Raw genomic sequence first — 22,252 nt, forward strand, 5'->3', positions numbered from 1 at the left:
GTAGAAGTTCCTTTCCAGGTGGAGTAGGGTTTTTCAACATATTCTGTCATTTTCAGTACTCTTTGTGCTTTATTACAGATATAAATTACCTCCAAACACTACCATGTTATCCACCCACAATTGCCAATTTAGAAATCAATCTCCATGATTTCCTAACGTTCAAAAAACAAACAAACAAACAAATCAAACAACAAGAAAAACCACCGCATGTCTGTGTTTAGTCTGGAAGCAAACACTGGAAGTTGTTGCTCGGAGCTGTAGAGCCAGTGAGCTGGGCTTTAGTGCCTTCACATACTGTATTTTGTAGAATATCATTAGAGGTGAAGGATGTCATTATTTCATGAACAATTGCAAAGAAAAACTGCTGCCAATTAATATATGGCATTGCATGATTGTAAGATACTTTAAACTTATTAAATAAAAGTTTAACATATAAAAATATTTAAAGCCAAGAATTGATGAAATATGATGATGATTATCTGGTTGATTGCTCACAGTCCTCTATTCTCTATCTTCAGCTTTTGTTCTAAGATATTTTTGAGAATCTATTCTGTGAATTTCTGAAGAAAAGCACTATTCCTCTTACAGGCATTCACCTCCATCTCTTTCCTTAATCCTATTGGATTTCACTGTCAAAATTATTCCATTTGTTTTTTAACTTCTCCCAAATTCTTATTTGATGTAATGTGGCAACTCTTCTAGTCTACCAAAGAGTCTGTAGGGTTTTTCTATGTATTCTGCCATTTCTATTGGCATGTTTTTATTGACCCACTTTGAACAATAACCAGGCTGTTTCAATATATTGTCTCTGAATATCTTAATTTCAATTGTATATACTCTGCTCCCCTTCTCATCCACATATTTTCTTTCTACATTAGGCAATGGGCCAACAATGATTTTCATCTCAGGGAGATGAAGTTTTATTCCTCTAGGCAAAATTTGATTTTAAAATAAAGGCAGTCAAATTTCTCAGTAAGGAGCTTGGGTTTTTATAACTGAGACTAAAACACAGACATCGATTAATTCAAAACTTACATAATATCAACAGCTAAGCAAGAAAGTAACTCAAGACTTTCCACCTGGACATGTTATAACAACTGGTCATCTTCCTCTGTTCAATCCAGAATACAAATGATATGGACTAAAATAAGTTTTAAATATGCTTTTTCAAATTCCATGTTTTGGAACTATTAGTTCACAACCCTTGGAGACATGATACTCACTAACCATTCCCAACACCACAAATGTGATGTCTAAATCTTATTTCAGGGGCTCATAAACATCACACTACTCCTAGAGTAGGAGTGGGGATGCAGGCCGTATCCCCAAAGACCTCCTCTACGGCGAGCTAGCAGAAGGCAAGAGGATGACAGGGCGCCCAAAACTGCGGTTCAAAGACATCTGCAAAAAGGACATGACACAATGCTCCATCAATCTCAACACATGGGAAGTTCAAGCAGACGACCGCCTAGCCTGGAGGCTCGCGGTCAGGCAAGGTACGTCACGTGCAGAGGCTGCGCGCAACGAGGAGGCGGTCCAGAAAAGATCGAGGCGGAAGCAGCGTCAACAGCAGCAACAACAGCCATCTGCCTTCACCTGTACCAAGTGCGGCAGGGATTGTCACTCCCGAATCGGACTGCACAGCCATTCTCGGCGGTGCAGATAGACTCTCAAGAAGCTACGCCATCGTCTCTCGAGACGGACGGCTGCCGACGACGATGCCAGAGTCTCAAACAGGCAGATATCCACATTCATTCTCTCTCAGACCCTTTGTTGTTTCCTTTTTAACATTTGTTATGCTGTGTTTATTCTTTCACTTCTGTGTTTATGTTTTTCTCTATCAGGCTTTCGACAAAAGTATCTGTTTGTCTTTGTTTTCACTGTTTTCCCCAGAACCTAGGACACAGGTATTTTGTTCAATGATTGGATGAATGAACAGATGTCAATGCAAAAGGATCGGATCTTTCCATGCAAAGACGTAAGCACTAGAAGACATCCCTAAACAGCAAATCCCCCGATTTTAATTCTCAAATTCCGTGTTATGGCTTACCCAGATAATGCTGTGGGGAAAGGGAAAAATCCTTCCTTCCTCCGGTTCCTTTTGGCTGGCTGAGGAATCAAATCAATGAGACAGATTGACGAGAGAAAATCAAATTTAACTCCCCAGGCACGGGAAGCCCAACTACATCACAGAGTTCCCGCGCACACGAGGGATCCAGAGACAGAAAGGGAAAATGCCGTATATACGTCATTGTGAGCTTAGGATGAGACGGGCACCTTGAGGCTTGAGTGTCACTGCCAGACGATTAGAGCAGTTGTTCCGTAAGCAGTAGTTTGCCCTGCCATACAGACAGGTCAAAGGAGGTTATGTCTGATAATCTCTTATTGTGGGCAAGGCCTCTAATTCAAGTTCTTCTAGAGGTAGTTGGGGGAGGAGAGGCAGGAGTTTCTCTATCCTGCAGGGTCTCAGTTCACTTCAGCTCAAAATAACCTTCATACCACAAAGGCACACCTTGGGGTGACTCATTCTGGATCCCTATAATGTGAACTATTAACAATAATACAAAAAGGTTAAGAAAATGACCTATAAGAATGACTCATTTTGTTAAGAATCCCACATGTAAAAATCCACAAAATAAAATTGTGTATATAAATACATCTATTTACCGAGATCTCATTAATAATACCAAACAATAACCAAGTAAGCAGCAACACAAAGATGTGCTTTCAAAACAGGGTTGGGAAAGAGTTCATAGCAACTGTTCAGCAGGCCACAGGATGACGACAATGATGGTAATCATGGTTAGCTGTATGCCAGGCACTATTCTAAATGCTTTATGTAAATCTATTCACTTAACCCTAACAACAAAAATACTGACTACATTGTCAAGGAGGAAATGGAGACAGCAAGAGGCTAAGTAATTAGCCCAACAGTTGCGCAGCAGTAGAGCTGGAATTTGAACCAAGGCAATTTTGCTTCATAGCCTTCTTGACTCTTATCACTACCTACCCAGTCCTTTCAGAAAAATGTGTAAAGACCCCGGTTATTGTTACTAATGAACCTCAAGAACAAGAGAAAACATCACAAAGCATTACTAAAAAATATATACTTTTGGAAGACTCCTGACAAACTCCACAGCAATTAGTTACATCAGCTGGGATAGGATTACTCAATCGGTTGCTCTTGCTTAATTTAAAAATGCCTTAAGCTTTAAGAACATCTTTTATCTGATACAGAAAATTATCACCTATTCAAATTTCCAAAACCTTGAAGAGCATATTTTAAAATGAGCTTTTCATAATAAGGGTTTACACAATACATAATATCAGTTCACACTATACAAAGGTGCTTTCCAGACAATTAAGTTTCTTGAAGCAATGAACTCCTTAAAAGTTTAGCCCCCCCCCCACCAAATATTTTCAAGTCTTTGTGAAAGCACAGTATTAACCAACACAACAACAAATTATCACTTCCATTCATCTAGTTTGCTTCTGAGGTTAGTCTGGATTCTCTAATCTGGAGTTTATTCCATACCAGAGAGAGAGAGAGAGAGAGAGAGAGACCTGCAAAGAGGGTGTGGGCAAAGCAGCAGTGATAGTTAAGTACCTGGCACTACAGGCTCTAAGAAAGGGGAGAGAGACTAAACAGGTTTTGTAAAATCAATGGAAGCAAAAAGAGTTCCCAAGAAGACAGAGAACTAACTCTTCTACATTGTCTATTTACCCAGAATGAAATAATTACAGAAGTGATTCCACAGATTAAGAGAAAATTAATATAACAATGATGAAATTACAAACAGCTTGGAGAAATTTTTTTAGCAGGAGCAAAGTAATTAATACAGCTTCCTCATGCTTAGTAGCAACAACCTTCACTCACTGAGACATGTTACAAAGATCCTGTCTTTTCCACTTGCCAGAAAGAAGACATCTCGATACCTGATAGTAACTAAGCATCAACTCAGAATAACTGTTCTGAAGAATAGAACTAATTTTCTTTCTTTCTAACATTCCACTGCAAATCTTGCCAAGCACAGTATTTTTGTTTTCATAGAATTTACAACTCAATCAGCTAAAAGGGGGGTGGGGGGGGAGGAATGTATATACACATATAGATTTCTTTAAAATATGAGAAATATTTTTTAAATTTAATTTATTTTTAGGGGGGGGCGGAGGGAGGCAGAGAGGGGGAGAAACATAGTTCAGTGCCTCTGGCACACCCCAAACCAGGGACCTGGTCTGCAGCCCAGGCATGTGCTCTGACTGGGAATCGAACAGGCAACCTTTTGGTTTGCAGACTGGATGGAATTCAATCCACTGAGCCACACCAGCCGGGGCAATACATAAGAGAAACCATTTTAAGGCAAACCAGTAAATATTACCAAACCGTATAAAGATGCCTGAAGACAAGTTAGCAGAACAGAAAGAACACTTGGGAATCTCATTTCCAGTTCAGGTACCGGCACTGCCTAAGCCGTATGACTTCAAGCAAGCCAATTACTGATTGTTTCTGGGCCTCAGTTTTCTCCTGTTAAATAAGAATCTAACTATATGTTCAGAGAGGTTGCTTCTACTTCTAAATACTGTGTTCAGTAGTTTTCAGTGAAATGATAAAGTGTCTTACTTAATATAAATAAGGCTATTTCTAACCTTTATTTAACTATATGTAAGCACCGAAAGCTTCAGCTTCCTCTGCACTTGTAAATTCTTATGTGACAATACATGACGACCAGAAAAGACCAGTCTTAAACTCTCAAATGCAAAGCTATACTCATTTTCCAGTCATCTACTTATCAATCAAGGTGACTAACTCAATGTTTTACAGTATCAAACTATTCCTGGCTAGCTTTTATTGCATTCAAAAGTAGGGCAAAGATCATCGCGGTAAAGTGTATAATAATATTTTCAGATAAAGAGCACACAATATAAAACATGAAATTCTGAAACGATGCAAAGCAACAGTATTCTGCACTTACATATGTCCATATTTCAGAGTAAAATGACAATATTTTCATTTATATCATGATTTCACATTTACTATCTCAATCACTGTGACAATCCTATGAAGTAAAGTGAGCTGTATTTTTATCAATACAATCCAGACCAGCTCAGAAAGTCAGGTAACCTGTCAGCCTTCACTTAATAAATGCTGAACCTGTACATCAATCTAGGTTTTCTGATTTAAAGTCTGATGATCTTTTGCAATCCTAAAAAGTGGTTAGAAAATTTGAATCATCGGTTCCTGAATAACTGAATTGAACAAAAATATAAGGTCAGGTTCGGCAATTATAGTCAATAAGCAAATTTACCAGATGTTAAAAATAATAATAACCTCTAATTTATATAATTCCACATCTCAAAACTCTTGTCACCTCGTCTCAGACAAGTGTGAAATTTTTTTCTAAATAAAAATATGTAAATTAAACAAACTGATTAAACTCACTGATTCATCTGGTTCTGGTGTTTCTGCTGTCCCGCTATTATAGTTTCCCAACTGAGCCATTTCTTCCAAAGGATCCTTATTGAGCCCCAGCTGGCTGATGATGTACCTGGGAATGTCAGTTTTAATACCCTGTCCTTCTTTTGCATGGCCCTCCGCTGCTTCTAATAGGTAGTAAAATTCTTCAGGATCAAATTCCAGGCACTCTAGTAACCGAGCAGGGCGGGCAATAACAATCAGGATCTTTCGGACTAGCTGTTTTATAAAAGCCAATTCGCCACTTTCTGAACGATCGTGGGCCTCCTGTAGCAACTTATCTAATTTGTGCTGTAATTCAAGGAAGTATCGTGAGGTGATAAGACCCTGGTGGGATTTATCCAAGCAATCTCGAGCCAGTTCAATAATCTGATGGTGAGTGAAACTCAGCACTCCGTCTGCGAGGGGAAGAACGTGGTCAGGAGAGTAGCTGGTGATAATTTCCTTCAGGCGTTCTTCCATCTGAGCTGTAGCCTTCGGGAACCTTTCTTTGTAGACGTGGTTCATCATAATTATTTCACGGTCACAGCAGGCGGGAGCACGTCCGGGGCTCAGACTTCGAGAACGGGGGCGCATGGGCGTGTTCCTGCATCTGTTCTCTGCGGCAATGCTCTCGGTAGTACAAAAATGTTTCGATAAGAAGTGTAATTCATCCGGTGTTGGTTGGTATGGTAACTGATGCAACTTCTCCTGGGAGGAACAGGATGAAGACACCGTGGAGCTGGGCGTGTTTGTCCCATAGCCAGAGGAGGGGAGGGAAGCCAGGGACCAGCGGCGTCCATCAGTCCTGCGTGCAAATGAAAAATGGGCTGAGGCACTGGGCACTGATTAAACTAGCTATAGGTTAACTGTTAAAAGGCATTTATTAAGGACTTCAGAAACTTGGTTCTTCTGGAATGAGTGCCACAGAAACTAACGTATCAAATAGGATATTAATAGCATATTAATCAAATAGGATATATCCTCAAAGAAAATGTTCCCATGTTTTAAAACAAATAAGACATAAAAGATTTCCAGTGTGGAGTCATTTCACACCTACATTTGTCTGGATACCAGCACCCGTCTTCCAAAGGTCAATAAAAACAATCTAGAACGCACAAAATGTTGCACAGTAAATAACAGTTTCTCTACCATCATTTCTGTTAATATACAACCAAAATCAGAACTAAGATACAATAGACAGCAGTCAGAACATTAAATTATCATTACAACACTAAAAAACACTAGTACAAGCTTCTCCAAAAGATCAGTGCACTCTGTCTGCAAAATTTCTGACAAGCCCCAAAGGAGAACTGAAGTACAGTAGATTAAAGTTAGGATTAAAGGATCTATGTTGCCCAAATGGGTATAAACAGTGCCAGAGCCTATACACCATTTGATTTCCCAATGAATTTGCAGGAAAACAAAAGATAATAGGGTAAACCCTACTAGAGGTCATAAGTTATCTTAGCAGTGTGACACAGGACCACAAATGGCTTCTTGGAATTTTAGAGATTAAGCCGACCTCCACTGTGATAATATACAGGGGTCAGAGGGGTAAGGGATTTGGAAAAGGTAGAGGACCCCACTTTTCATGAAAGTAGTGGGCGATGTGTGAAGGTCCTCTGCGAGCGATCCTCGCAGCGAAGGCCCCATTCCCTTTAACACCAACGCTTTAGAAGGAACCTACACATCTAAATTGTGTTCAGAAGCGGGTGTGTTCAGCGTCACGCGCTACTGCTTGGGTAAGCCAAGAACCCAAACTGACAGCTCCTGAGAAACAGCTAGGTCATCAGCAGGGGAGATCTCCATTTACCCTCAAGTCCTAGACGCCCGGGAGGGAAGAGGAGACAGGCACTCCACAGAAGCTCAGAACAGGTTCCATATGCGTGGCGCTCACAGCAAAAGGTCGGGAGTCTAGTGTACGTGTTCAGTAACCTGGTGGCCAACCATGGCGAGGTGTCCCAAATAACCTGGCTACCGCCAGACGGAGACGTCCAGAGTCAGCAGCACCCGAAAACACTGCTTGAAGTCGAAATCGTGGTGCCCCAGATCTGCACGGTCTAAGCAGGCGAGCTCAAGAAGAAGCCAAGCTCGGAGGACAGTGTCAGGTTTCTGCCCGCAATCCCCCGCGCTCGTTTACCTACCCGCTCTGACTCGGCTTCTCCGGATCTCCGGATCTCCGGATCCCGGCAGCGGCACCTGACCGCCTCTCACACCCGCCTCTGGGCTCCAGCCAGCCGGAACTCGTTACGTCACTTCCGGCCCTCGTTCCCCCGGGAGCCTGCCTCCTAAAGAGAAACGTTCCCGCCTCTTTTCGGCAACCTCCGCTGATGGTCGTCGGATTTCGCCTAGGGACCTGTGGGTGGGGCGAGAGGAAGAATGACTGATCTCTTAGTAAGTCCTTATCCGGAACTTGTCAAGGGACCACGGAAGCGGTAGCCAGCGCGTTGGAAGCGTGGTCGCTCCTCGAAAGTGAAGACCCTAAAGACGCGAGTGCGGTGGGGAGAGGTGCTGTAGGTAAGTAGGCCCAGTGCCCCTCACAGGGCGACGGAGAAGGGTGTCGTTCTCCATTCTCTCTGCACTTGGAATGTTTCTTCCCACCTCTTTCCGAAACCCCCCATTGCCACCCCTTCGTCTTTGTAAATTGCCTTCCGCGCACTGGTCGCTGGGGCCACTGCTTGTTCTGCCAGTCGTCCTTTCGAACAAGGGACCGAGATGCTGGGGAGTGCAAGGACCCAGCGTTTTCAGTCCCCAGACAAAGCCTCCGCTCAGGCAGCATCGATGTGCTCGCCCCGATTGTGAAAAAACACCGAGCAGGCCTCACACTCTGCCGAGTACTGTGAATACCCGCAGCGTGTCAAGTTGTTGCCCGAGGTCATGCCTAGAGAAGTAGTAAATTCTTCACTACCGCACGCCAGGCACTGTACTAAACCCTGAGACTCTGACCCAGAGTGATTATGTGTAAGTGCCGCGGCAGCTCTGAAGAATAAGTAATTAAGGCCAGGGATGGTCAAGATTTCAGAATCAGCCATTTGAACTATGCCTGAGCCGGCGAAGAGGATGTTCTTGTTTGTGGTTGTGTGTTTAAGTGGAGGAAAATAAAAATAATAATTGCGGGGAAGGATGGCTGCTTGAAAGGACCTACTAATTTGTTGTGGCTGGACGGCACAGTATGTAGCAGGAGAGTAGACTAGGATGAAGTAGATTGTAACCAGATTGTGTAAATTCGTGCAAAGGGATTTATGTTTTATTCTTTAGGCATTTATCCAGTGATTTCTGAGCAGGGAAATGAGAGAATCAGATTTGTGTTATAGAAGTATAATGATAATGGCAGATGGACTGGAATGAGTAGAGCGCCTTAGCGAAGCAAATGTGGAAAGATTAGAGGCAGTGAAGTTAATTAGGGCACTGCTAGCAGAGATAAGGAGATGGTTTAAGACAGATAAATTCAACAAGTTTGGTGACAAAAAGAGGAAAAGTGTAAGGTTACTCAGGAATCAATGATACATAAAAAGGAAGTCTGAGAGGAAAGGGACAAAACTGAGTTCCATTTAGGACCCGGTTTAGAGTACTTCATAGACATCTCTCTAAGTGATGAAATCTAGCAGAAGCTGGTTTGAAGTCTGGAGCCCCAGAGAGGCATTAGGAATCCTCAGATGTGATGATTTGGGAAGAAGTGAGACTGTTCATCTGACAAACTCTTTATTGTCCGCCTCCTTGTACTAGAATGTCAGTTCCATGAAGAGTGGGATTTGTTTTGTTCAGTGCTCCAGCTCCAGAGTCCAGAACAGGGCCTGGTGCACAAGAGGCCCTCAGGAACCATTGATCGAATGGGAAGAGAGTATTTAAGCCAGCACTGCCCAATAGAACTTTCTGTGGTCATGGAAATGTTCTATATTTTTGTCTGATAGAGCGACCATTAGCCACTTTTAAGTCGTTGAGCTATTGAGCACTTGAAGTGGGACTAAGTGCAACTGAAGAACTGAATTTTTATTTCATTTTAATTAAATTTAAATAACTACATTTGGCTAATGGCCACTATATTGGACAATGTAGGTAGAGACTGAAAAGAGAGCCAGATGTGTAACCTTAGATAATGCAATACATACAGCAGGGGAAGACAGAGGCAGAGGAGGAAACTGGAGAAAAGCGCTCAGAAAGGTAGGATAATGGGGTGGGTGATAATGGGGTTAAAGCATTCAGGGGACGAAAGTTGAAAGAAACAGTTATCAGTGAGCAGTGCAGAAAACTCAGGATGAGGCTTGAAAGGAGGCGACTGCCTTTGGCTGTTTGCAAGTGTCTGATTCCTTAGCAATTTCAGTTGAGTGGAGAAGGGAGGCAAGTAATTGAAGAAGTTAGAGGTCAGTGGAAGAGGAAAAGTGAGGCATGGGTTTCAGGTCCAAGAGGAAAGAAAGATTTTCTTTTTAGGTTGGAAAATGCCAAGGGGCAGTAGCCAGTGCGGTGGGGTTAACGGGTGGAGCATGTTCAGGAGGTAATTGGGTCAAGAGTATTGGTGAAAGGGGTCAAGTGTGGCAGAGGAACTAGAAGGCACCAGGAGGAGGGTTTTCTGGGACAGGATTTGCCGTGAAGCCGTCATTATCCAAGATTAACTGAGACTACGAGTAGTTCTTTTTACCTTAGTTTCAAGCACTGGGTTTCTCGGTATGTTTATAGTAGATATACAGGAAAGGAGACATGCTGAAACACCTTTTAGTGCAGAGTATTAATTTTAACACAACTGGTCAGTGTGATACCATTATAAAACAATATTATTAATCTTAACCTTGCTTTTACATTTCTTTGCAATCCTGTTGGGGTTTGGTGCAACTTTTATTTCAATCTTCCTCTTCTCAGCTCCAGCTTGACTTCTGTTTGTACACCTCCCTCCTTCCTGGGAACAACTTTCTGCCTCCAAATCCAGACCTACTTGCATCTGAAACTGTCACATTGACCCCTGACTGGGTAGTATCTTGGTCAGGGCGCATACAAAGAGTCAACCCATGAATGCATAAATAAGGGAATAATAAATCATGTTTCTCTTTCTCTCCCTTCCCCCCCCTCTCAAAAATCAATAAAGTTAGGTCCTCTCTCTTCTGCTACTTTGTATTAATTTCTCTATCCTGAGCATCTACTTACTTACCTTTCCTCTGGCTCTATTCATTGACATTTAAATATGCTTAACCTTTAAATATATGCATCTTTCCTTTTCTCCATGCGCCCTTCTATCTGTTGCTCCCCCACCCACCCGCTTTTTCACTTTTTTTCTATTTCTCGATCCCACCCCAAACTAGCTTCGGCCCCCGCAACTACCCCACATTAGTTCCTGACCACATTGTCCTGGTCTTCCTGCTTCTGTATCTGTAAAAGCTGGGCATTTAAAAAGGTAGCTCCAGAAAGGATTACAACTAGAGAAAGGAATGAGTGAACTACTATAAAATGCACAGGTACTTCAAAAAGTGTCCAAATATTAAAGGACACTTTAATCCCAGGAAGTGAAAATAGTTACAGGTTTTATAATGTTAAATAGCAATTTCAGGAAAATTAGCATTTTCTGGGAAGGGCAAGGTTTGCATTTGGGATCACTTTTAAATTGACTAGCTGCACCTTTGATTTAGATGCAGCCTTTAAAAATCAGGATATAACTCAGCAATATGTGTTAAATTATACTTTTATAATTTGGATATGAGTTTATAGACATCTTTCTTTTCCTTCAGATAGAGTGTAATCTATTGTTTTCTAACAAATATTAAGGTTTATAGGCCTGGCTTACCTCATTTTTAACTCTCCCAATCCTTTGAGATCTGGAGATAAGGCTTTGAAGATCTGTTTGCAAAGGCATTGTTTTGTTTCTAAACTAGAGATGAGTCATAGGGCACCAGAGCAGTGGTTCTCAACATTATCAAACCCAACATATACTTTTTTATAATGAATCATCTGTAATGAGTGAAAAATGGTTCAGATACTTTAGAATAGTTTGGCAGTTCCTCAAAGTCAGAGTTGTCACGTGACCCAGCAATTCAACGCCTAGATATGTAACCAAGAGAAATGAGAATATATATCCACAGAAAACTTGTACTCATAGCCAAAAGGTGGGAAAATCCCAAATGTCCATTAACTAATGGATAAATAAATTGTGTATATTCATACCACGGAGTATTATTCATCAATAAAAAGGAATGAACAGTGATACATGCTTCAAAATGAATGAACCTTGAAAACGTACTAAATGACAGAAGCCTGAAACAAAAGGCCACATATTGTATGGTTTAACTTACATGAATGTCCAGAATAGGCAAATTAATAAAGATAAAGCAGATTACTGGTTGCCAGAGGCTGGGGGCGGGGGACGTGGGAAGCAACTGCTAATGAGTACAGAGGTTTCTTGGGGGGGCGAGGATAACGTTCTAGAATTAGATAGTGGTGGTGGTTGTTGCACAACCTTGTGGACGTATTAAAAACCTCTGAACTGTACACATTAGAAGTGTCAATTTTATAATATGTGAATTATATCTCATAAAGTTTAACATCCCTTCCCCTATACTGTCTTCATATTAAAATAGTTGATATTACTGTGTAATCTAACATGATTTTTTAAAACATTAATGTCCTAATTTTAACATGAGAATAAAAACTTTATAATAATATACAGCATGTTATTTCCAGGACTTGTATCACAGAATCATGAATCCAACAGACTTAAATGTAGAGTACATTTTATTGGTGACTCAAATACCATGAACAGCTTTGCTGGGGTAACAAGAATTTCTAAAGGATGATCTTCCTTTATTTTATATTATACACTTATGGTAAATTCAGTGTATATTAAAACTATCCAAAAAATACTTTGTGTTTGTATGTAAAATGAAATTGGGCTCTAGTCTCACATATTAAGTTGCACCACCCTGGCTGGTGTGGCTCAGTGGATTGAGTGCTGGCCTGCGAGCTGAAAGGTCACTGGTTCCATTCCCGGTCAGGGCACATGCCTGGGTTTGCGGGTCAGGTCCCATTGGGTACATGTGAGAGGCAACTGATTGTTTCTCACACATCTATGTTTCTCTCCCTCCCCCCCCCTTTCTAAAAATAAATAAAATCTCAATAAATTTTTTAAAAGTTTTGCACCTACAGTAATGCCCAATGGGACAAATTTTCACTTGTAAGGCTTATATCATTCCATGCTCAGGTCTAATGTCAGCAAGGCATCTCACTCCAGGTCCATTATGTAGACAACTAGGGACTTCTCTACAAAGCCGGCACCATCCCCAAGAGAACCACTCATTATAAAGACACAATTAAATAAGCACTGTATTCCAGAAGAAGGGTGGAGTTCTTGGTCTCTTTAGATCCTTTGCCCATCTTGGTGAAACAGCATTTCCTTGCTCCACAAGTTAGAGAAGACTGAGGAACAGAGCTGTGTTGTATCCAAGAACAGAGAAATAGTCCTCACATTGAGATTCAAAATGACTAAACTGTTTCTTCTGTGCTCTTGAATTTTTTCTAGAGAAAAAGTGGTACACTCGTAAGATCCAAAATATATTGCCTTTTTTCTAGATGACCTCATATAGTTTTTTCTTTTATTGATTCTAGAGAGAGGGGAAGGGAGAAAGAGAGAAACATCAATGCTAGAGAGAAACACGGATCGGTTGCCTCTTGCCTATGTCCCAACTGAGGACCAAACCCTGCAACCCAGGCATGTTCCCTGACTGGGAATCAAACTGGCCACCTTTTGCTTTGCGGACAACGCCCAACCAACTGAGCCACACTGGCCAGGGCCTCAGTGTTAACTATTGTTGCTTATATACTATCAAGGTGTTTCATCTGATAAGCCTCTAACTTTCCACAGCTACATGATGATAACAGTTTTCCTTTTCTTTAAGATGCTCTCCAAATCCTTGGTTATGGAATATTTGGCTCATCCTGGTGCACTCAGCTTGGCTGCCGGAGTAGCATGTGGCATGTGCCTGGGCTGGGGCCTCTGAGTGCGCTTTGGGACAGTCCCCAAAAGCTCAGTGAATGAGACGCACACAGAGACTGAAGCTGAAGCAAGCGTCTTAGGAGACAGTGGGGAGTACAAAATGATTCTTGTGGTTCGAAATGACTTAAAGATGGGAAAAGGGAAAGTGGCTGCCCAGTGTTCTCATGCTGCCGTTTCTGCCTACAAGCAAATTCAAAGAAGAAACCCCAAATTGCTCAAACAGTGGGAGTACTGTGGCCAGCCCAAAGTGGTGGTCAAAGCCCCCGATGAAGAAACTCTGATTGCCTTGTTGACCCACGCGAAGATGCTGGGACTGACTGTAAGTCTAATCCAAGATGCGGGACGTACTCAGATTGCACCGGGCTCTCAAACTGTCCTCGGAATCGGCCCAGGACCAGCAGACCTAATTGACAAAGTCACTGGTCACCTAAAACTTTACTAGGTAGAATTTTGTATGATGACTGTCCCCCTACCACAAGTGTTTGAAACTCAAATTCTAACAATAAAAGCTGAACTTCTTCCCCCAATTTAAGTATTCTTGAGGTGAAAATCTGTTCATGTTCTTCTGTCATGTACTCGGCACAGTTACACAGTTATCTTGGGCTAAAAAACAAAACATTGGGTTAAATTGTCCTGGTGGTTTAACTCCTGAAACAAAAGAATGAGAGAGAAACAGGTCACGACAAAAATGGGTTACAAGGGAGGGACAGCAATTCCTATGAATTGTTAGGTCCCTCTGCGTGTTAATAGCTCTTCTTCCCTGAGACTGTGCTGCTGTCATCCTTGGAGAAGACCTGTGGTGCAAGGGTAGTCCCACTGGGTGCAACTGCAGTTTGTTTTTACTACCGTAACATTTTGGGCGACTCAGAGGCTACTTTATAAATAGATGGTATAGCCACCCGCAAAGGGTTTAGAATCTAACCCACTGGGTTTTTAATTTGTCTTATAAGCTGAGGTTTAACAGCATTGACATAACCCACTTGCGCAGTGTTTCATGTTCATTTCCCTGACTCATAGTGGCCAAAGGTTCTCAGCAGTGGTTCTACATCAGTCTAAAAATTTGCTTTGCTTTCCCTCTTTCCTCACAGGGAAGGCCTTGAAACTTGTGAAGTGACTTGTATGGACCTGGAAGGTGGTAATAGGCACATGTAAGAATTTATGGTCATTGTAAAGTGGTAGTAGTGTCATCTCAACATCCCACTCTTTACCTAGAACTTCAGGAACTTAGATAATTCAATTACTTATGGGCCACTTTGTTTCCCTTTTGATCTTTCTACACTTAGCATGACATAATTCCAATAATTACTGTGTTACCAGCTGCCCAGAATATAAAGAAGGTTCCCAGCTCCCAAAGCTATATAGCTCCCATCCTTGCAGAGAACTACTCCTGAAAGCCTTTTAGGGGGATCCTCACAGTATATCCCTAAAAACTATGATGATGCCGGGGAGTATTTGGTAACAGGCACATGTTGAATGGCTCCAGCTCTCCATGGTTAGCCTTGGTTAGCGGTTAACTTCACCATAAGCAGCATGACAGCACACCTAAAGTCTGAGGTCAGTGGAGTCTGCAAGCAGAACTCTAAAGACTACTGCAGCCAGTCTTAAAGGTTCTAATGTTTGCTCAGTTTTATACCATTCACACTGGTACATGAGAGCACAGGAGAAATTGTAACTGTGAATGATGCCATAGTAGCAACTGTTTCTAAAGAGTGTTTATGTTACTAGATTCAAAAGTGATGCAACAGCCTGCAACGGAATTGATGAGAACTCAATGCTAAATGCAGGGTTCTGGCTCAGGTAATTTCTGAGGCCTGCCTCAGAGACTGATGGTTCCATGTTCAAAGGACAGTGCATTCCCCATAGAACGGCCTGCTGTGGCTGATTCAAATAACTGTAATGAGTTGTGGCATATCCACTAGGATGAACAGTCCACAGATTCTCGTGATTCTGGCAGTACATCTTGTTTCCAGTTCACCTGCACTTAGAATTACTTTATAGGATTCATAATCTTGAGTTCTCTAAGACTCAGGAGATCAAAACTATTCTTGTAACATTAAGACATTGTTTTTCTTTTTCATCACGCTGACACAGAACAAACGATGGGTAAAACTGCCGGTGTGCTTCACAGATTGAGGCAGGGCACCTACCTGTACAAAGTGGTTTCACTGCCCTCCGCCCACAGTAAGAGAAAACGTTCCATTTAATGTCCTTGAGGAAGCAATAACAATATTGTTAAATCTGACCCTTGACTATAACATTAAACACTTCTGGTGCACAACAAAGTATAAGAAAAGGACCTGTGAGACTGAGTGGCGAGATGAACTAGCTGCTGTTGTCATGGCAACTTTTACTGGCAAGGACAACCCACAAAGGAGTTATCCAGATCTGAGTGTTTGGCTGTAACTGCCTCATAGATAATAATTGACAAGTATTTAGGAAAACTTGTATCTGCCTCTGTAAAGGTTCCCCAAACTTAAGACTTTTCTGATAAGATCAGTGTTTCTCAAAAATGACTTTAAAATATATAACATGTCAACATCTAGATGAACTATGTAATGCAGTAAATCAGTATTTTCCACATAACCAATGCATGAGGGTACAAGTCACGCATGGGTGAAAGACCCATTCAAAGTAAAGACAGACCAATGGATTTTAATGTAACAGTATAAAAAGTTCACTTTTATGGCTTCAGATTCCACATTTCAACTAACCCCAATTATCTGAAAAGGCTATTAAAATTCTTTCCTAATGACAGGTCTATATGAGGCCATATTTTTCATATCCTTCAACAAAAACAGGCCACAGACTGAAAATAAAAAGAGATGAGAATCCAACAGTCTTCTGTTAAAGACAAACTTTGAAGAGACGTATGATTAATTCATAATTCTTTAACACAGAATGAGTCTATTACTGTTACATTTAAATGGGTTAATAATTTTTTTTTTAAGTTTTAGCTACCAATACAGTAAGTATCAATAGATAGAACCACTACACTGGGAATGTCTGCACACGACTTAATTACAGGAAAGCTAAGCAGCTCTACTTGGAAATCACCAGGTAGTCTCTTGCTATTACACGAATGTCTATGTTGAAATAGCTGTCAACAATCACCACAGGTTTTTACCTACAAAGGCTGTATTTGGATATTAGGAAAGATCATTGAAAGAATGTTTACCTTCTGAAAAGTGTCCCAGTAACGTCTCCTCTTCCTCTCTCCTGTTTCAGTTACATCTACAGTGCCAAGGACTCTTAGGACCCTTGTTTACTACTTTTAATTCCTTCTAGACTGTCTTATTCAGAATAATGTTAGGAAAGATCCCTTAAAATACAGTTTATTACGAATTCATTCTACTGTTTACTGTACAACACTTATTATTATCCAGTCATGATCTAGGCATTTTGTGATTTAAACATACTCCTGCAAATAATTCTGAAAACTACTTACACTGTTATCCACACAAGAGAACAATCTCAGAAGTTCATCTTGCTCAGGATCTGAACCTAAGTCAAAGCAGTTCAACAGCAGTTTCTCCTTCTACTATGGCCCATTATATAGATGGCTTAAGTGGCAACTCATTATCATAGGCCCAGATTAACACAAGGCTTTTCTTTTGTTTGTTCTTACAAACATTTTTTTTTTTTAAAGTATGCTGTAAGGAAACCTTTACCGAAGTGTTTTAATTTGTTTCTATTAGGGAAGGGAAGGAAAAGAATAACTCCAGTGAGAAAAACTGGTTTACTCAAAACTACGGGAAAGGTCTAGAAGAAATGTTGCCTCTGAAAAGGCGTTTTTCACTGGGACCATTATTATTCTCCCTCCTGATTTTGATAATGATGAAGAAAGAGAGCACAGACCCATCAGAAACAAAAATATAGCCAGGGCCTGAACAGCAAGATGTCGTCAGTATGACAAACCAAAAAAAAGGATTTTCTAGCTAATACTCTAATTTCCTATAGGAAAATGGGTGTGGAGGGGACTAAAGATGGGGTAAGAAAAGAGGTTCTTAAGTTTAAATTAAAAACAACAACAAAAAAACCTTATTGGGGCAATACAAGTCTAGGTAGGGGACCCTCTAATACTACTATGATTAATACTGAAATGAATTTTCATGTAACATTCTTAGCCATTTGCAAAGAGTTGGATTCAAACACTGTTTCAATCACCTTAAACGACCCATAATCTGGGGACCCTTACAATTTCATGGCGAGGACAGCACATTAACTTCATGTTTCTATACTTTCAAGTTAATATAATTTAACATTCCTCACCTGTTACTTAAGTGAAATGCTCAGATAAAACTTAGACGTGCCACTTGGTTAACATGATGGCGACAAGTGGCGTGTAGCCCACGACAGCAATGACTGGTCCTTCACACTCCTGCATGTCCCTTATTCACTACAGCAGTTCTGCACATGATGTGAAACAGTGGCTCACACGTCCCCATCCTGATTCCGCTTCTGCTCTCAGACCTCCCTGCACCCTTGGGATCCAATATAAAACTACCAAAACCATGGTTCTTTTGGTTTATGTTTGAGAGGTATTTAATTAAAACTGCCATTCCACATGTTATTTCCACAGTCCAGTAATTTATTTTAAATTTGAGTAATTTTAAATTCCACAAACAAAACTGAAGAACAGCAATATTTTGTTTGAATTCCCTCTTCTGTACACTCAGTGATCTAAAACACCACAATATCCCACATACACAAACCTCAGGGCAGGGTTAGTAAATACACACAGGTTGGAATCATGGTGCTCTTTGTTCCCGAATGGAATGGTCCCACGGAAAAAGCACAGGACACAGCACAACATAAGGGCACCTGTTACATATGAGGTGAGCAACAACACACTAGCGTTTTCTATATGCGGAACGAGGAAACCTGCATGGGTCAGAGGGCCTTTTATGCTCGTTTGAAAGTCAGGCAAGTTGTCTAATGCATTTTTCAGGTAATTTGGAGAGCACTGCAGTCCAGTGTAGCAGGTGCTGTTAGTGTTGTCTTTGTTGCAATGACAGTCTTGCACGGTCACACACCGATATTTTCACTTTAGCGTGTCTAGCGTGTCTTTGAATAAGAGATTTAAATGCATTTAGACAATACAGATTGTAAGCTGTTTACATACACTAAATTTAAGAGCTTCGATATTAGTTTGTCTTTAAACACTACAGAGTGCAAATCAGGTTCTTCACAACAGATTGAATATTAAGCAGTTTTTCAAAGAACAAAAGGGAAGAAAAAAGCCCAAGTGAATAAAACATTGAAACTAATCTCCTTTGAAAATAAATTCTAAATGATGCGGAATGTGGAATAAGCTTTTAACATAGGAGATCCAAGTTAATAGTTAGAAACAAAAAGTAGTCCTTCATGAAATAAAGGTTACAAGAACATGTGCCTGTTTTCCTCTGTTATAAACTGAGAAGCGGGCAGAGACGATGTTTCAGTACGAAAATAGGCGACTACAGGATCGGCTTTCCGTCTCACATGCTGTACCCAAAGCCAGGCTGTGGCTGCCCATAGGGTGGCGCAGTATAACCATAGCCAAAAGGCGCCTGGGGAGGGACTGCAACACTGGGTCCCGCTGTCAGCATCAACTGGGGCTGACCTAGAGATGGGAAACAAAAAGGAGCGGGGCAGGGGCAAGGAGGCAGTAAACACTGTTAGTATCGAAGGGTCATCAACGCCAAGCTCCCCTACTCTAGCAGCATAATCAACTTCCGAATTTTGTGGGGGCACTTATGACTTAAAATTTCGGCATGACCATCACCCTAAAGGTCCTGCCTAAAAAGCCAACGAACAGTGCAGAGCCAAATGCCAGAACTCTTAACAGTAGTTATGTTATTTCATATCATCTACAGCAATATGCACATGCATGCTTGACACGATCAGGCAAGACATCTGCTAATAAGCCTTTTACTGTTATTTGCAAATACTATGTTATTTCCACATGACAGTATTTGCACATCATGTATGATGACAATATAATTAGCAAAGGAGAACAGTTTTTTAACAAACATGGTTTTAACATAACTTTTAGTTATAAATTTCTGATGTAAACACATCTAAATGATAATGGAACCTAATGCATTTTGAGCAAACAGTCCACTACTAATTTAGAGAAAGCGATTAAAAAAAAAAAAAAAGACATATTCAAATACACATTAGGTATGAACTACATTACTGTACACAGCATCTTTCAAATCCTTTGTTACCATTCTCAGGAAGTGTGAATAGCTGTTGACCACATACAGAAAGTGACCTAGAGAGAACCTGGCTTATTCGGAGGGAGGAAACACGGATCACCTTGTCCCAACCCACACGAGGACTCAATCTGCCGCTAGAATGTAATCCTAGAGCATGATCTCTCCCAACACAAGTGACCCCTTGTCTCTTTTTTGTGAACCACCACCAAAATTGTCTTTAGTGAGACCATTCTTTTTGGAAACTAGCAGTTTATAAAAATCACTTCTAACCCTTGATACTGACATCTGTCCTGGAACTTCAACCCCACTGTCAACTGCTGACAAGGACCTGTCTATATAAACAGCCTAAAGGCAAACCAAAGTTAGTAGGTGCTTCCAAATCAGCACACCCACTCTGTTTTTGTTCCTACTGTATTTCCTATCTCAAATATGTGAAATATCTTGCTCCCATCTCTAACAATCTACTTAATCTTCTCCAACTTTATCAAAACTACTCTGGTCCTCTCAATAGCCAGTCTTTTATGTTTATACTATAAAGGAGATGATGCGTAAAGGATTAGAATATCATCATTTCCTTTAGCAGGATGAGATATAATGGCCATAATTTCATATCCCTCTCCAAAGAACACCTGGTTATAGTGCTCTGACCTATACCCTCAAACTCATTATTCAGATAATCTGCTCACCATTAGTGAAATGGAAAGAAGTATTTCAGATATGCATGTGTAAGAAGAAACTAAATTGCCTTAAACATTCACTGAGTTTGAAGATCCTATCTCTCTGGGGAGTTCTCAAATGGAAACTCTACCCAAGCTTTCTGTCCCAGTTATAATGTAAAGAGAGCATATATTCTTTATGTAAAACAAACTAAAGACAGCCTTGGCACTTCCGCAAATTGAATTCACCAGTACGTCTTCCTCAGTCCTTTATGGATAAGCAGTCAATCAGTGACCAGGCAACAGGAAAAACTGAGGTTATGCTCTTAAGTATTTTGAGATTGTCTTTGCATTTAAGATACCTTAGTGAATAATGTCAATGCTTGCTTTAAGACTGATTTTGGGGGGAAAAATGACACTAGAGAGATTTATTAACTCTGTGAACCATTTGCAATTTAGAAGCTATTATTATACGTCTATTTTGAGGCCGAATCCCTAAAGAATGAAACATGTATCTACTGTATTTCTGTGAGGTGAAAAAGATAAAGATTACCATAAACAATAGGTTGCGTCTCTGTAGCTTGTTCTTCTTCTTTTCTCAGTGATTCTGAAGCATCTAATTTATCCACCTGGAGAAAAACAGGTAATGTTACTTAGCACCTCAAAAGTATTATAAACCTAGGTTTATGGCAGAAAGTGGAAAAGCCTTAGTATGTTAAATTTTGTCAAAATAAACGGACTAGAAAAAAACATTCTCAGGCCCTCTCTCAAATTTAATGGCAATGTCCATGCTTCAGTCAAGGTGATTTTTAGCACTGTCATTAAAACCCTCAGGAAGGAGGGATTTATAAATGCCATAAAGCGCACACCAGGCTAAAACTGGGCATGCTAGGTTGCAGCCAGCCGGAGGGAGGGAGGGAGGTAATGAAAAGGAACCACTTTTGCAGATGAAGACTAAACCCTACCAAAGATAGTAATAATGAACTCATGACCAGGCAAAGTCCTCCCAAAAGGAAACGATATTCAAAAAAGTAAAACGAGTCTAATAATTGGACAGACATTTGTGCAGCATAAGCTCCCTTTTGCCCAGTGTGCACAGTGAGATTGATGACAGGTACAGACTGAAGCTTAAGCCTCAAGTGGCTCCATAGTTGATATTCTTATATAAAGACAGGCTGCATGTTTTTATGCTCTACTTTCTAAGAAGTAACCAGGAATCTTGATTTTGCCTCAACCTCTTTTAAGAAATTTTTTGCTCTTAATTAAGCCCAAGTAAATGGCTATTATATGCAAGCTACTCTAAATAAAAGTGGATACTGTCTGACAGCATAAGACTGTAGGGGAGTTCAAATGTGTTAGTGAAAGGAGGGAGCTAGAATACATAGGTCCTTCCACTAACTAGGTGTGTGACCATCACACTAACCCTCAAAACACTTCCTTGTCTATATAGCAAGACAGCTGAGTGAGATAATCTGCCAACTTCCTTCTAGGACTAAGATTGGATTCTGTAATTCTGTGAAGAATTAGGAAGAAGTGACCTCAGGGTACAGGGATTAGGGAATCTCCACCACACAACTTCCACTTGCCTTTTGAACTATACTATATTTGTCTTTTAAACTATATTTAAAAGGTGGTATATCTCAACCAAAATAAACTTTCACTATACTTGAAGTGAACTTAAGGGTTGGGGTGCAGACTCTCTGGGCATTGAGCACATCCAGGTGAGCAAAGCTCCCAAGATGCAGCGCAGAGCTTACGGCGCTCATGGTGGATTAACCCCACGTGGGCTCTCAGGCCTGCCGCACTGAGATGCTCCTCCCTGAAAAAGAGCAGATTAGTCCTGAACCAAAAGAGGAAGATGCATAGAAAATAAAAGAAAAATAAAAAGTCCCATAAGGAACTGAAGAAAGAAAAACTTGAAAGTAAATTTATCATAAAATAAATGCTTAGAAAAGTTAAAAAAAAAAAG

The 22,252-nt window shown here is 40.7% G+C and overlaps 1 protein-coding gene, 1 long non-coding RNA gene and 1 pseudogene across 3 annotated transcripts; 1 reads left to right on the forward strand and 2 right to left on the reverse strand.

The window, feature by feature from the left end:
* Window positions 1–1,734: 1,734 nt before the first annotated feature.
* Window positions 1,735–7,596, reverse strand: LOC149998752 (microtubule-associated serine/threonine-protein kinase 4-like). Its single transcript, XM_090291663.1, has 3 exons — window positions 7,269–7,596; window positions 5,441–6,260; window positions 1,735–2,548 (listed from the first exon to the last, which is right to left on the reverse strand). Exons 2-3 carry the CDS (start codon window positions 6,047–6,049, stop codon window positions 2,537–2,539), a joined length of 621 nt encoding a protein of 206 aa, XP_090147789.1. The 5' UTR covers window positions 6,050–6,260; window positions 7,269–7,596; the 3' UTR covers window positions 1,735–2,536.
* A 186-nt stretch (window positions 7,597–7,782) lies between these two features.
* LOC149998753 (peptidyl-tRNA hydrolase 2, mitochondrial-like) lies at window positions 7,783–13,954 on the forward strand (annotated as a pseudogene). Its single transcript, XR_016514302.1, has 2 exons — window positions 7,783–7,972; window positions 13,330–13,954. The product of XR_016514302.1 is annotated as a peptidyl-tRNA hydrolase 2, mitochondrial-like (transcript).
* A 4,040-nt stretch (window positions 13,955–17,994) lies between these two features.
* On the reverse strand, window positions 17,995–21,009 carry LOC149998754 (uncharacterized). The gene is made up of 2 exons (XR_016514318.1): window positions 20,837–21,009; window positions 17,995–19,029 (listed from the first exon to the last, which is right to left on the reverse strand). It is a non-coding gene; the product is annotated as an uncharacterized LOC149998754 (long non-coding RNA).
* Between the last annotated feature and the right edge of the window lie 1,243 nt (window positions 21,010–22,252).

The sequence above is a fragment of the Furipterus horrens genome, unplaced genomic scaffold (assembly GCF_987537825.1).
Source record: "Furipterus horrens unplaced genomic scaffold, mFurHor1.1.pri manual_scaffold_11, whole genome shotgun sequence".
Taxonomy (NCBI): Eukaryota; Metazoa; Chordata; class Mammalia; order Chiroptera; family Furipteridae; genus Furipterus; species Furipterus horrens.